Source organism: Adelges cooleyi, unplaced genomic scaffold (genome assembly GCF_023614345.1).
Source record: "Adelges cooleyi isolate 19-005CV unplaced genomic scaffold, UGA_ACOO_1.1 ACOO_flye_CR_arks_rails_tigmint_CR_PRNA_108, whole genome shotgun sequence".
Lineage (NCBI taxonomy): Eukaryota > Metazoa > Arthropoda > Insecta > Hemiptera > Adelgidae > Adelges > Adelges cooleyi.
Window position 1 is genome coordinate 8,912,229 of NW_026095761.1, and position 16,403 is coordinate 8,928,631.

A 16,403-nucleotide genomic window follows, 5' to 3' on the forward strand; every position below is an offset into this window, starting at 1 on the left:
CCACATAAGGTCCTTTCTCGATTGACATCGATGACACATCGCATAGGAGGACTGCGTCTTTAGAATGATCGAAAATAAATGATTGCATATCTCGGTATTCTTAGAGTATATAGTGACCCGATGTGTTTGGCCCGCTGAAACTTTGAATCTGAATGATGGTGTCGAAGATACTCCGGACTTAACATGTTTTATAAGTAGGTGTTACGGAAGCGAATCGCAAACGAGGAAAACATTACATTTTTTAACGTCTGTAAAACCGGATTTTTACCGAAACAAATTTACAACGTCATTTCGACTCTAGAGTATAATATTAAATGTAATGGAGACGTACGTATATTATATTCTATTGCATTTTTTTTTCAATGGCAAGTTCAAGGATATAATGTATACTGCGGTTAGCACTCTGTACGACCGTAACGTGTATAATAACTTATAAAACGTATTAACACAATGCAATTTTTTCTGATCATTTTTTATTAGTTGCTTTTTGTCTAATTATTCGCATTTGCAAAATGGTTTTGTCCAATTATCGATTCCCTAAAATTACCATTTACGAATGGGTCGGAGGATGAGTACGTTATGTGTATTACATTCACTTGTAATTAACATGTGCAAACATTAACTATAAGTCGAGAATCTTGTAAAACTTAATTATTCTCGATGCAACAGCTGATCAAACCCACGGTGTGTACTTAAAACCGTAATTTTCTCTATACGTTTCTTTCCCATTGTCGTTTCCGGAACGTGTCTGCCCTAAATAGCTTCTCGTTACGTGTCCGCAACCGACCTTGGCATAGATTGGTCCGTTACGGTTGTTTATGCACCTAGTACGTGTTCAAAGGGCACTGTAAAACAAACATAGGTACAATGTACTTATTTTACTTATAAATAAAATTCACTGCCACAGAGACGAAGGGTTATTACTATACCTCCCTCCCTCCATGAGCCAGGTTTAAAAAAAATGTTTTAATTGTTTGTAGGGTTAAAAATGTTATAAATAAAATTAAGATTTTCAAAAAAAAAACTAAGTTTAAACTGTATTGTTTCGAGAAATTTTTTTGGTAGATGAAAATATCTAAAAAAAGACAAAAACTGTATTTTTTGGGAACAGTTAGGATAATGTTATAGATAAATGTTATTATTGTATATAATTTAAATATTATATAGGTAAGAAACGAGAAGCAAAAATTAGTTAAGTGAATAATTTTATCCGATAAATTTAAACTTTACAAGTTGAACTGAACTTATACTACAGTCTATAAAATAAAAATTGTCCCTAAAAGCATTCTTACAACGCAGTTTATTTAAACCTTATTGACAATTTAATGTTGGTTTTGCGAGTTTGCCTGATTTGTAGAGTTAAATTTTATATAAAAGTAATGCTTGCTTTAATTGTGTTTTTTACAAATTAAAAAAATGAAGTCGGTTAATCAAACATTGGACAGTATACTATAACTGAATGTACATAACTTTCCTTAAAGATTTTTATAATATAAAATTTTAATTAAATATAGGGTGATAACTAAGGTAAAATAATAGTAGTTGGCAACTCAACATTGATCCAACAGTTAGAGTAACAAAACAAAAATGTTAAAAATCAAAAATGTGTATATTTATATACTACAAAACATACTACTAGTTAATAACTAGTATGAAAATTAGGTCTCTGTATACATACGACCATTTTGAAAGATGTATTTTTGATAGCCTTTTTCGGATTCTAGACCACTGTGCGGCGGCCGACGCCTAGGTCATCGGCTCACGTGCCAATGGCGGCAAACGGCTACCGCGGTTCTGTCTCAACAATAGGTAACTCTGTGAAGTGTAACTCTTTACTTTTATTATTATTGCTATACAACATAATTATTATTATACATGTTGTATGTTTATTGTGCGCGCTAGCCTGTCGGCCGTTTGCATTGTCGGGTGTTATCTAATATATATATATATATATTGTTTTTGTTTTCATTACCGCGACGACGACCCGTTAATTAGAAACTGTGTGCGTCCGCGCCCGCTTGTGTGTATTCAATGGGTTTTCGACCTCAAGTATAGGATTTTGCTTTTGTTTTTTTTTCAAATCGAGGTGAACACCGGCGGAGAGGAGAAGAAACAAAATTATCACACCGTGGAAAATCCGATAACGTCCGATGAATAGATTACACCAATCTGCCACGGGACGTAGGAAAACGGTCGTTGTTGTTGTTGGTTTTTGTTTTTTACTGTCGGCCTTAAGATAGTTATTAAACAGCTTAAGGGCGCCGTCTTGTACAACATAATATGATATTAGCCGTGTTCTATTTTTTTACGCTATAAAGAATAGCCGTGCTTGCTAATTATTTAGCGAAAAAGACAATATTCAATGCCGTTTCGCTCCATCCTCCGCCGTACAATGCGTATAATTGCCTATGTATGTAATATTTATGATGTTTACCCGAATTTCGAAAATTTAAAGCGACAGTATAACATACATATATATGTACACACGTTACATTGTTATCCTTGAAGCAGTTTTATTAATTTATAGCGGCTAGCGCACACATGAACATATCAGGTTTCATCCTCGTTTCTTTAGAATTGGATGTATCAGTTAGCTTAGTAATCGACAACAAAAACGTCATTGATATACTATATATAGTATATCAGTAACTAGTATTTACAGTACCGCAGTCGATGTAGGTAATGCAAAAAATGTTAACACTCATTAAGTCGGGTCCACACTAAGGCAACATTCATTAGTTGCCACATGTTTCGCTTTTTATCGAAACATGGAAACAAATGGGAAGCAATATAGGTACTGCAGCACAATAATGTTGGTCTATGTTACCTTAGTGTGGACCAGACTTTATGCAATCCTATACTAATTCGGTTGATAGGTATTGATTTTGGCGCCGAGTCAGTGTTGCTTACTGTTTACCGGATTTTAAAAGTTTACCACTATGATGGTATTATTTTTGTGGTTATCGATGATGAGTGATAATAAGTTATCCTAATATTAACTGCATATAAAAAACAAATCGACTTAAAAATTTATCCATAATATTATTAAAATTATATTTGTGTTTTGGCCCATTTGATTCGCGCCAAAACCTATCGTTTTGAAGTTTTTAAGTATTTAAAAAACCGTAATTCCGAAAATAATGAACCTAAATCCGAAAATATTTATCTCCCACGCTCAAGCCGATTTATAGCTTTAAAATATAACGTGAATACAAATTGTTGCGAGAACCCATTGCTTCGCATTATTGTGACCACATTAACGAATCATGCAAATTGTAAAATTTAATTCTGATCACATACTGTCAGGATGTGTATACTAATCTCTGTTTATTTGCAATTATTATGTTTTTTGCATATATAATCAAAATACCTTTCGGATCAGGATGGAATAGACTTAAGCGCGTGTTTTAATGTCGTTTCTCGTTTGACACACTTTTCGTTCGTCAAAGAGCGATTTCGCAAGTTTACCATCGTGTCTCAAGTACGTTTTAAGACCGAATTTTTTACTCGGATATTATGCCGTCCGCTAACGAATCGCGTACGACATAATAGAACCATTAAAAACTATTTACATTGTTTTTTTTATGTTTGTACGCGCAGTCAAAAGGATTGTTCTTCGAATCGAATTATTTTTCTTTTTTTAACGTCGACGTGAGAATAATACCGTCAATTTTGTTGCACAACGCGACCGCCTCATTTTATTTTATTTTCTAGCCATGAAAACGCATAATGTTGCATATTATAGCCATCGTGTTCACATAAATACTTGAAATAGTCCGTTGATATTGAATGTCGTTTTGTTAGTGTATAATATCATCATTTCTCCTTATTAGCCCGTTTCGGTAAGTATTGGATTATAGTGTGTTTATTTGATGTGTATATAAATCAAACACATCAATTTCATTTTTTTTTTACAATTTATCTCAACATATTAAAGCCAGGAATCGTATATGCAAGTAAATTCAGTTTTTTTACCAATGAACAATAGGTCGCATTTTTAATTCAGGTAACAAGTAAAAATATAATTTTTCAGTAAAATGTTTTTCCTAGATTAAACCATTAAGTAATTAGAGAAACGTTAGTCAGTCATATCGAGGTTAACCTTTTCTTATGACCTGTTACATACATTTAGCAGACTCTACTGCGGTGATGAGTCATTTGATATGTATTTAAACTATGTGAACTTCTATGTATACGCGCAACCGTTCACTATGTTTTAGATAAGGTTTGTTTTTGTTACGGTAAACTTTGAACTAGTGAACTTGAACAATGTGAATTTTTTACACTGTCCGCTTTTATATGTTAACATCCTACTTTTTAAAAAAAATTGTTATGTAGGGTATTATAATAGTGAGTGTACGTGTTTGTTTTGCTTGAATAATAAATTAACCATAATATACTATAACAACTACGCGTAATAATTAGATTATAGTTGTGCAATATTCGAAACGCACTTGAATTATTATAATATATGTTTTAACACAAGTGCTGCGGTCGAATTATGTTGTATAGATAATAATCCCTTGTTAAAATTTAATTAAGACAATTAGTCTGTTTGCGATCGATACGATGATGACATATTATCATTATTTAACTACATATATATACAACGTACGGTTGGCGCAAACGAACGTAGGAAGATAGAATATATCACAGTGAGATTTTCTATAATTTAGGAGGGGTATCCGTCCCTCCTTAAAAAACGCCTCTTCGGACGGTATATAACGATGCGAATGCGACACTTCAGTTCAGTTTGGTACTTTCGGAGCCTGCTGGTAGTTATGATAACAAACGTAACAGAGTAGGCGGCGGAAGCTTACCTTATTGTAAATAAACACATTTACTGGAAAAGTTATTTCTATTTTAATAATAGTATTTCAACTCGAATCAAAAGTCACGACGATTAAAATCTATGTTTGTTTGTTTATGGGTTTATATAGGTTTTTTGTAATATGTTATTAAGAATCTATAAACCACATAGACGGTGTTTAAAATTTGTGGATGCTCAATCGAATAGTATATAAAAATAGGTTTTCAAACTTAACGAACACCTGCAATGTATACTTTTATTGACCGTCTACAAAGTAAAAATGCACTATTATGTATGTAAACGATTCTGAATAACTTATATTATAAGGTCTTATGTGGCAAAAACGAATTTGAATTTTTGTATAACAGTTTTATGATAAAACCATCTTTGTGGAAACGAGGTATTTTATGACACAACGAATGGTACAGATTTGTATGATTAGTTTTAACTGAAACGATCAAGAACCGGACACATACGCCCGTGGCAAAAAAGAGAAGAGTATAACATACAAGTATATCCTAGTGCCAAAAAATGTGATGGATATCTATATTTGAAAATGGGGTGCATTGAACGGTCGGAAACGCAAGCCAAGTGTGTTAAAGTAGTCGATTAAGGTGAATGCAGCCAATGGCGTCGGGTTGGTTTATATACGTGTCACAGGGTTATCATTCAACACTTTTTTTTTGCCTGAGTTTTACCTGAGCATTAATAAAAATGATTAACGACTACACAAAAACAACAAATTGCCTATAAACCGTCTAATTATTATGTTGTTGACTTATGATATTATAGTAAAACGTGAAGTATAAAATTATTATAAGTGTTTATTTTGTGTTTATACACTATTTAGTGACATTAATCGCAGGTAATTAGTAACAGGTGAGCACATCTCTTTTATTTGTATTGCTTAACACTTGGCTAGTTTCTGAATAAAGCATAAAACATCATTATCAAATTTACTCATACTTAGGAGTTACGTGCAGATCTTTCCAAAAAGTCAGCCAACCAAAGCAGTGGTATCTACATTACAGCCAAGTCTGTTTTATGCCTCATTTGAATGGTCATTTTTCATTCAGAAACTGGCCAAGTATTAAGCAATACAAATAAAAGATAAGTGTTGTTCATAAAAGTAAGAGTGAAGTGAAGTTATGAACTAAAGAAATAGCAGACTTGGCCACAATTTAGCTATCACTACTTAGACAGGCTGACTTTTTTGGGAGGGGATCTGGAACTTGGCCATTTTTCACTGTTAGGTTTTTGATAGTTTTCTTCTAAACCACGTTTTATACCATATTTGATCAATTGTGGAAGTGAAACGATAACGTGTTTAAATGCATTGTGAGTTTATTTTACCTTTTTTAAATACTTTTTATTGATTTTATATAAAAACGCTCTAATATGAAGTAAATACACATATATAAGTATAATATTTTTTAATAAATCAACTCAAACAATTTAATTATTTTAATTTTGTTTGGTAAAAAGTTAATGTCTCAAAAATTCCAAACTCTTTATTAAAATTGTAAATTGTATTATTTTATTAAAAAAAACACACATTTACATCTGCCTTATTAATTCAAAGGTACCTATAATTTATGCATGACCCTGGTCCTTAGCTTAACTAGAAAATAAAATATTTGAAAAATGTCGATTACGTTCGGCTTAGTAAAAACATATAAACTCATAAAACGTTTAACATTTTTAGCTTTCATGTACAAATATTTCAAAATATTTAGTTTATTGTAGGACACAATTTTTTTTTTTGTCAATAAAAATCCAAGTACTGTCTTTTATAGTTTTCTTCTCGTGCTATAGGCTTTCAAATGTCTATATTAACCCCCAAATACCTATTATATCTTCGAGACAGTTAATTTTTAGTAATATTATATGATGCGCGCTCTTCGAGGATAGAGAGCGCCAATTATACATTCACAGCCGTTCGTGTGGGCCATAAAGAATTATTTTTCGTATACTTTTCATGAGTCATTGTGCAGTGTAGGAATATTTTTAATCGGAACCGCGAGTCTTCTTAATGATAATCTAAAAAAATACTTTCGAGTTTAATTTATTTGTTGTTTACCGTCGCCCGAATACAATGGGTCTAATGTAATATGTAATATTAATTCGCCTATGATGAACTGTATTTTTTATTACAAGGCAATTTCACGTTACTCTCATGGCCTGGGGGCACACGTATATCTAACCGCGTGCAATAATCATTTGAACGAATTATTTTGCTGTAGCCGCACATGTGTTATTTTTTTGAAATTGTATTTTTTATTTGTTATTATGAAACAACAGTCAGTCGATCTCGGATCAACTAAATAGGCGGCGTAGCCAATGGGTCGCACGACAGACACGCCAACGATAAGGAAATTTCTAATAAATCCGATTAAGACCGGAACGCCACGATCGTTACACGGTATATCGCTATAATACGTTAAAAAAAAAACAACAACACTGTGCATTGTAAAGGAACTAATCTGGGTACCTAAATCTTGCCTCCTTGGCTCCTTCACGCGGGGAGGGTTAAACGAGCAAAATGTATTTTTATTTTATACGATTTCTGTTTGATTAAAAATTAAAGTGACACCCGTCAACTTGCAGTCTAAATACAATTTTTTTTTTCAAAACGTTGTTTATTCGCAGTATGAGCAATGGGCACATTAAATAAAAAAAGTCGACAGCGTTTAAACTATTATGTAAATAATTTTTTTTTTATAGAATCTTGTGAACATGTTTATAGTTTACACTTTGTTTGTATTTATTAATTATTAAAACGTAAATATTTGTTTGTAATTTAATTGAAACCTAGTGGAAGCATTGCATACAGATAAAGTATACAAAACTAATTTTTTGTCCACTTGTTAAATTATAAATTTAATTTGGACTGCTATTATATCATCTGTATTATTTTGACAGCCCTACTTTGTAGCTGGTGTATCATATTTTTAATGACCCTTTTTAACGTATACCTTTATTCGGATAGAGTGACCATAAAACATGGTGATTATAATATTATCTAAGATTGGCATTTAAATGATTGTGTTGATATTTGTTCAGAAAACGACGACAGGATATCTGTTATTAGTCAGACCCTAGCCCTAATTTGTAACACCCATAAAAGAACCCGGGATGATATAATTAGAACAATTTTACAGTAAAAGTGATTTTTCATAACGTTTTTATGAACTCACAATCTTGTTTGTATATTTGTTTAGTTTTTTGTCTCTTATGAACAATTAGAAAAAATGGACTTGCTTCCTTTTTGCAGTTAGCGATTCACTTACTATTTGTAGTTGTCTTCTTTCAAGTTAGTCTTACGTTGTGGTAGCGTCTGTCGCTATTGACCGAAGATGATTAAAAAATGTTGACTACACTTTTTGTTTTATTTTCTGAACGATAATACTTGGTTGACAGCTACATTGTAAATAGCGTAGATAGTGAGTTTCGTTCACATCACTTATGTTATGAATATTAAACGATCCGTAATCCCCGCATTTGACGGGAAAGTATATAGTTTTTTTTTAAGTATGAATTTTAATAGAATTTTTTTCTATTTTTTTTTTTCAGACGAAAGAGACGCCATACAAAAGAAAACGTTTACGAAATGGGTGAACAAACATTTGAAAAAGGTAAGCGTTCGTCGACTGCTCGTTGGCGTAGGTATATACATTTGTTTTCTTGATTATACGGAGGAGAAATGTATGAAAGATTATACAAAATTGTCGAGTGAGAGAAAAAAAAAATATTTACGATCGTAAAATAGGCAAATTGTTTCTCTATCGGTCCCGAAAAGGTAATGCGTTGTGTCGGATACCACTCCCGTTTTGTGAGTAATATTTTCAAATATAGCCGAACAAACACGCGGCGGTCCGAGTCATGTTCGTTGGAATTGTAATAAAAAATAAAAAAAAAGATACATAATATACCTAATATTATAGTATTGCCCAATCACTAAATAGTAAATACTACATACTTTTTGTAATTGTTCTTAACATTTATAACAGTCATAATATTTATAATTGTTGTAGAGGTATCTCACGCGAGGCCCGGAAGTGGCTCGCTATGACGAAGCTACATGTATTATTTTATACCTACCCAATGATAACAACACCAAATACGTAGATTAGCGTTCAGTTGTATTTTTTTTTTTTTTGTAAACATGTTAACCGAAAAAATATTATCACGCTTCTATTACCTGTACGCTGGAACCAGAACTTTGTAAGTTCAAAACAACAGGATACCAATTGCACGGCCCTTGCGTAAAAATCCATCCTAAATTAAATTTTTGACCATCCATCTTAATAAAGTTAAATTATTATAAAAATAAAAAAATAAAAATTTGTTAGGCAAAACATTTTTTGAGTACCTATTATTATTTTATCAATTTTAAAAACCTGTTATAATACTTTAATAAGTTGCCTGTTTTACTTTCTAATTCTTTCAAAATCCTTTACTTAGACTAGTTTTAAGTTAGCAAAACAAACAGTAAATCTGTAAAACTTTTGAAGCCAATTTGAAGCCAATACGACTAATTAGTCGTATGTCTAAGCATAAATCCTAACCCCGTTAATTAGAGTTGCATTTCTATTTTTTTTAAAAAATTATACAGTTAAAAAAATTACCAATGATTTAATTAAGTGATTGTTATTGTCTTTATCTGTATTATTTAACGCTAGGATGACTAATTATTTGGTACCCGTTTATTATGTATTAAAATGATTGATAGGTGTCAAGAAAAGTCACTCGTTTGTGGGTATAAGAAAACAAAATAAGAGCATGATAAATAGTCAAGTTTTGGCGCTGAATGGCGGCAAAATATTGATTTCATTATAGTCAATAATTCTATTATATACTCGTAAATTATAAAAAGAAAAAGGAACAGATTTGATGTTTATAATAGTTTTATATGTATTAAAATCAACGGTTAAGTTAGCATGATTAATAGTGATAAGCCTTTCTGAATCATTCAAATCCTCCTACAATTTTTTTTCGCGATAGATAGTGTAAAATAATTTGCTGATTAGGCGACAGTGTAATACGTAGGTGTATTTTTTTAGCATAATTAAAATTTCGTTTAACATAATTACTACGTATATTGTCTACCTACGCATTATGGCTAACTGTTGTTTATTCTGGATTTAGATAAACAGTCCATTTTGATTTCTTAAGTTTGTATATTTTGTTATTTTTTTAATACTATTTTCGTAAAATAAAACTGGTCAAATAAAGTTAGAGCTGCGGGACCTGTGAATAAATGTAGGTTAATATTATGGTCGAGCCTGAGTTTATTCGATCGAATACCTGCGCTGTGGAAAAGTTAAAATTTCAATTTTTTTTATGAAGGTGTCAATGATTATTTTGAAGAAAAAAAGTTAAAAATAATATGACTCTGCTGAAAGAATGCAGGCATAAATTGAATAATATAATTGTACAATGAATTTTGACGTTGCAATAGTGTTGTAAAATTACATACCAGTTCCCGACAAACCGTCGCATAAATAAAACATTTTGCTTTTTTTTTTCGCAAAACATTTGAGCACACCTTATGGCACACTAATGGCGGTACCATCTCGTATAGGATATAAGAAAACAATAATCGTTTATTCATATCGTACGATTATGACGAAAGACGATTCACTAGGCCGGTATCGGTTTTTGCTATTATTGAAAAAATAGTAATCATTTTGCTCGTACCAGTATGTTTTAATTTATATTATCATACCACCTCATTTTCTATGTGTAATATAATACACATTATTCGGTCAAGGTATGCGGAATGACGTGTGATACCTAAAAAAATAAAAATAAATTATCACCAACCTTTTTTCTCTCATTATAATGATACCTCCGCCAACGCAGAACGGAAACAAGTTTTTTTACTATTTTTTTTTCTTATTGATCAATAAATAAATAAATTTCAGTTCGTCGAATTGAAATTTCCAGTTATGGCTCAAGCCTGTGTGTATTTATTTTATTCATGTTTATTGGAGAAAAATGTTTTACCCGAAATTCGCCCACAACATTTGTTGTGGTATGAATTACATTACTATTATGCAAAACTATGTAATTTTACAAACAACGTATTATAATTTATATTATAAACTTACGTGCCAGACATAATAAAGTGGTTACATTTCTAAATATGAAATATTCAAGTAAATTAATTTAAAATCAAAATGTATCCGGAAAAAAAATTGTTGTGCAACGAGTATATTTATTTTCCAAATACTTGTGAATTGTAATTTGGCATTGTCATTAAATATACATTATGCACCAGAAGGATCTGTGTACAGTTATCTAGGAATGACAGTAGTATATTATTATGATTTACTTTTACAAAGACAACGAGAGGTTTTGGCTTATAAACTTTCTTTTTAATTGTTTTTAACGAATTTGTTTAAGCAGCATTGGAAGTATTGGAAGGTATGATTAACAAACATTTTATACGCTCACGTTTATTGTAAAATTTCACGTTAGACACGAACTTTAAAAAAAAAAATCACAAATATTTATGTATTTTATATAATATGTTAAAGAAAAAAGAAAATAAACGCAGAGAATTTTACTTTTTTATTATTATTTGTTTTATAGGAATACACAACTTATAGTAATTGTACGTTTCAGACACACACATGCTCGCCACAGGCGTGCTCTAACTCTTGTCGCTCGTGTGTAAGTCTCATTAAAATATATTTTTCAAAAATCATAGCAATTTGTGTGTTAATTTTTTTTTTTCGTAGCAAAAAAATATGTAAATTGTTTTGTAACTTTGTACTCTTTGTAAAGTGTGCCAGTAGCGTTGATATTGATGTTTATTTTTTTTTTGTATTCACCTTTAGACTTCTTATGGCTCAAGCTTTAAAATATGAAATCCAAAACGCCGAATAACATTGATTTTATGTTTTATTATTTTTCAGGCCAACCGACACGTCGGCGATTTGTTCATCGACTTGCAGGACGGTCTCAACCTGATTTCGCTGTTGGAAGTGCTTTCCGGCGATCAGTTGGTAAGCGCCATTGTTAACCTGTTATTTATTAACATAAAAATTCATTTTAGACTAAATAAACACACCCACTACGTTGTTGTATAGAATTAATTTTGTCTAAAAAAAGGCAAACAAACAGCGGGTTTGTTTTTAGTTTAGCCCAACAAATGTTTGGTATTTACCCCAGATGATGTATCTCAAGTTTTTTTTTTGGAGGGGGGTGAGGGTGTAGTTGCAATCCCAAAATATTTAACTGGGTCGGAATTTAAAAACCGGTTTATTGCCAACTTTGAAAAAAAAAAACACTGGTTCTTATTTTTTTTGTTCTCGCACTGGTTGAATTATAAAAAAATTAAGACAAATGCGATGTAGGCTCAATAATAGACCCGAAACATATATACTCGAGGCAACCATAGAGGCAAAATAAATCGGCGTACAATATGCAAATTATACTATACAATAGAAACTATAGGGCGAGTTTTTTTTGAAAATATAGTTTTTTTTGCTAAAGAAACCAAAACCGTGGGCGAATTTACGTTGTGCGTGTATGCGTTACAAAATTATGTTCTTTATGGCGGACAAGGTTCGAAAAAAAGATTATACTGCTATTGGGAAAATACTCTATGATGTATCAAGGTCCTTCGGGGTGTGGCGGCGGCCGGCTAGAATATCTATAACGTGTGTCGGACGTTAACACTACGTCATAATCGACGGATATTTCGCCAAAAGTTCTTCGACTGTCACCCAACACGGTAATTTTCGTAGGCGTTACCCTTTCCTCCTTCCCACTCCTCTCCGCCGTCCACACCAACTTCTAACTTTCACGTTAGGTATGGTTTTTTTGTGCAATTAATCCTTTAAAATCGTTGTATCATATATCTATTGTTCAACGTAATTGATGAACGCATGCATTTATTCATTTATATAATAAATCGGTGTTTCATCAGCAATTTAATACAATATTGTGAAAAACCTAAACGGAGGAAAATGCCACTGCCACCATTACGTCCAAGAAAGGTGTTCCCCAGTAAACCGGACGACGGTAATTACGGCCAACGGCTAATCGCACAACTTGATATTCCGTATAAAGTGATGCGCCAAGGCCTGAATAACATCCTTGTCTTTGTTTCGCTGCGAGTATAATAATTGTGTAACACAATTTTGTTTGAAAAAAAAAGTCAATTAAATTATTACCTCCGCGATGCTCTCGATGCGGATTACCGCCACCGCCTAACCGCCCTCGTCGCGTTCCAGTGGTTTGTTTTCTCGACACGCGTCTCACAGTTTTGCACGATGACTTTATGATAAAATAATAGAATATCTAATCCAATCGGAGGTGGCAATAACCCCCCAGGTGTTTCTAAAAAACCCTGACCCCGTTTAAGTTTTTTGGATATCCATAAACCCTGTAAAAACCCGTATGTTGGGGGTAAATACTAACGACTTTAGCTATTGGTTCTTTTTTTTTTTGGTCGGGGTCTTTTTTCATACTCAGAATCTGCTGTTTGTTTTGATTTTGTCAGTCTAGACTCTAGAGTAATAAATAATAACGTTATGGGTTTTTCCACAGCCGAGAGAACGAGGCAAACTCAGGTTTCACATGCTGCAGAATGTTCAGATGGCGCTCGAATATCTCCGTTTCAAAAAGGTAAACCCATCACAAAAAAGCTGTTTTAGTGTAATATAGTGCGTACCCCCTCCCAATATTGACATGGCCATTTTTTTTATCATGTGTTCCAGATTAAACTGGTCAACATCCGGGCCGAAGACATCGTGGACGGCAACCCGAAACTCACGCTAGGCCTCATATGGACCATTATCCTTCATTTCCAGGTCGGTAAAACACTTGTATATTTCTACTAGTGGCTAAGTAGTTTTATTGTCGGCTTTTACTGTTGTGTTTGTGCACCGGAAAACAATAAAAAGTAAACTATCTATCGTTACACAACATGCCGGTCACGTGTTGGCCGCACCCATCAGATGGTCATTTGTGGACCGATAAAATAACGGCTTGTGTGCCAAAGGATTAACACCGACTGTTGCGTCTCATGCATGACCGTACGAACACTTCCAATAGGGTCTTCTGATTATATTTGTTTCTTTGTGGGTCGGCCTCTAAGACCATCTAAAAACCGACAAACCTATATTATTATAATTTCCTGTCATCTCTCTCTCTCTCTCTCTCTCTCACACACTCCGTCCATGTGTGCCAATCAACGTTGGTCGGTTCTACGTTAAATAATATAATTTTATTATATGTTATGCATGTTAATCGTTCGTTAGGACGAGGTAACCTCGAGCAAATATTATTATTGTTATTATTAATATTGTTTTCGGCGGCTTAGTGACCTCTTTCTTATGTACCTACGATTAAAAAAAACGAATAAAAGTAAACAACGATTATTATACAATTTGATACGCCCTCGCCGACCTTAAGAAACATTATTTGGAGAAAACCTACACGGTTGTCACACGTTTGAAAAACTAGGAAAATCTAAAACCGTCCAAACAGTTGATCAACGGTGGTACCGCTAACGATTATATTACCAACTTTTCTGAACTTCCAAAAACTGTTTAAAAGATAATGTGTTCCATCATATTTTTGAAGTTCAATTTGATAAAATTTAAATACTCTGATTTTGTTACTCTTTTCATAGATTTTGTGGAATTATATTATTACTATTGTAATCGGTTTTTGTCAAAACTTACCTATTTTCAACATTGAAATCGAATAAAACGGCAATTGACGTATTGTAGAAAAAAAAAAATTTACTTACTCGCCTAAACTCATTACTGTGTACATAATCTAGTTTACCTCGAGGCGTTGCTTTTTTTTTTATACACGGACGAGTCAATCGGGTGTATTTTTTCTTAATAAAAAAACCGTGTCAGCAGGACGTTTGTCTAAGGAGTCTTCTGATCAGCTGATAGTGATGATGATAATGTATTATGCCGCTTTTGCAAGATTTGTTGACAGTCTCTGATATCGCGGGGTTGTGTATGCAACTATAGAAACATTCGTGTAACGGCTGCGCCGTGTGTGCAATGATCTACAAACGACCGTCGTCTAAGCAACAGCACTCTCGTATTTGGTTCTTAAAAAAAAAATCCAGCAGGTTATTCTTGTTTAAGCCCAGCATGTTTGGGTAAACCCACAATTTATTAGTAACAAACTGGGTCGGTGTAACTATTCTTCCGTGGTCTTTGACTTGACCGAGTGTATCCCACTCACAAGCTAATTCCACAATGTGCAAACTATTGCAAAACTACTCGTGCTCATTCTTGGACTTGGGAGTTGGTGGTTGCAGATGTTATGGACATATAGTTGTGTGACCTTAGTCCAGCCAGTTGCGTCGGATACCTACTCCAAAAATCGACACAACTCTCGATTACGGTTCTTAAGTCTGTGAATGCGGTTAAGGTTCGTAGGCGTTCGTCGTCGGTATAATTTATCATTTTGCCGCGCGAATGCCAACAACGGGCCAGATTAGATTAACCGAACAATAATAATTAATCCTCGGTTCGATTCAAGCGTTAATAAAGCCCATATAGAACCTCTTCGCTGTGGGCGGTACACTTGAAAACACAGCTGTTATCTTCCCTCGTGGATTACGATATAATTTATTTTAATAATCCTTTTTTCCTGACACAAATCATCACTCGGATTCGATACAAACCGGAAAGACTCGAATCAATAATTGTCCCAGTATATCGTTACGTTAGTGTGAATTTCGATTTGACACTGCTGCAACAGCCCTTCGGCAATAATAACATGCAACGGTAACCGAGCTCAGTGGCCTATGGACTTAGCATACTATTCATGTTGGATATGAAGATGAAACCTATTTCCACGTTTTCCGAATCCTATATAACTGTAATTCGATATCGCCGACAAGTGCGCTTCGAGGACGGCGGAACAGTGTGTGCATTACAATAATAATATGTCGCGCTGTGAATAATATGTTGTTTATTCCGTGGAGTCGGTTTTCATAATTTCTCTGTAGAATTTCTACCCGACTTCAATCCGGCTTGTCGGACTAGGATGTTAAAACAAAAAAGTTGAAACAATACAATTAATAATCGAGCAACTCGTGTTTCACAGGGTTAATAGGCTGTTTTAAACGGTCATCACGCCCTACGGTCGTGTTGTGTGTTACAGATAAAAAAAAAATAACAATAATAATAATATTAAAAAGCGATGGTCAAACGGTATATTTGAATTCTCACCATTCCGATCACGACCGGTGTGTGTGTGTGTGTTGGTCGCCCGTCACGGAATCGTCATTAGAAAGTTTTTACCCGGCCACCACTTATGACCGGTGAAAAGTACATACCCTATGGTCCAAGTAGTTGTCCCGCGTATATTCTTTATTGGGGTATAAACATCTTGTTTGGTTTTCAACAGAGCTTGTGAATTTTGGAAGAAACTTTGTTTCCTATCGGATTCTGATTAATAGAATCGGTGGCGTTATTAGCTTAAAATATGTTTGATGAGAAGAAGAGCTTAGCCTTATGCCTTAGTAAACTTATTGGTATGACTATAGTACCTTTAGCGGGGTTCCTAAGAAGCTTAACTTACTTAGCTTCCCCCCCCCTCTCTA

At 33.4% G+C, this 16,403-nt stretch overlaps 1 protein-coding gene across 17 annotated transcripts in view; it reads left to right on the forward strand.

The window, feature by feature from the left end:
- The window catches only part of LOC126843571 (microtubule-actin cross-linking factor 1), an 80,911-nt gene that overhangs the window by 28,379 nt on the left and 36,129 nt on the right, over positions 1 to 16,403 (forward strand). For 9 of the 17 annotated variants that reach the window (XM_050581187.1, XM_050581179.1, XM_050581250.1 and 6 more), the window contains 6 exons: positions 8,384 to 8,445; positions 11,222 to 11,239; positions 11,408 to 11,488; positions 11,734 to 11,823; positions 13,373 to 13,450; positions 13,543 to 13,635. In XM_050581187.1, coding sequence (XP_050437144.1) covers positions 8,384 to 8,445; positions 11,222 to 11,239; positions 11,408 to 11,488; positions 11,734 to 11,823; positions 13,373 to 13,450; positions 13,543 to 13,635 — 422 coding nt within the window. The remainder of the gene's footprint in view (positions 1 to 8,383; positions 8,446 to 11,221; positions 11,240 to 11,407; positions 11,489 to 11,733; positions 11,824 to 13,372; positions 13,451 to 13,542; positions 13,636 to 16,403) is intronic. The other 8 variants (XM_050581307.1, XM_050581259.1, XM_050581315.1 and 5 more) reach the window with 3 other exon arrangements.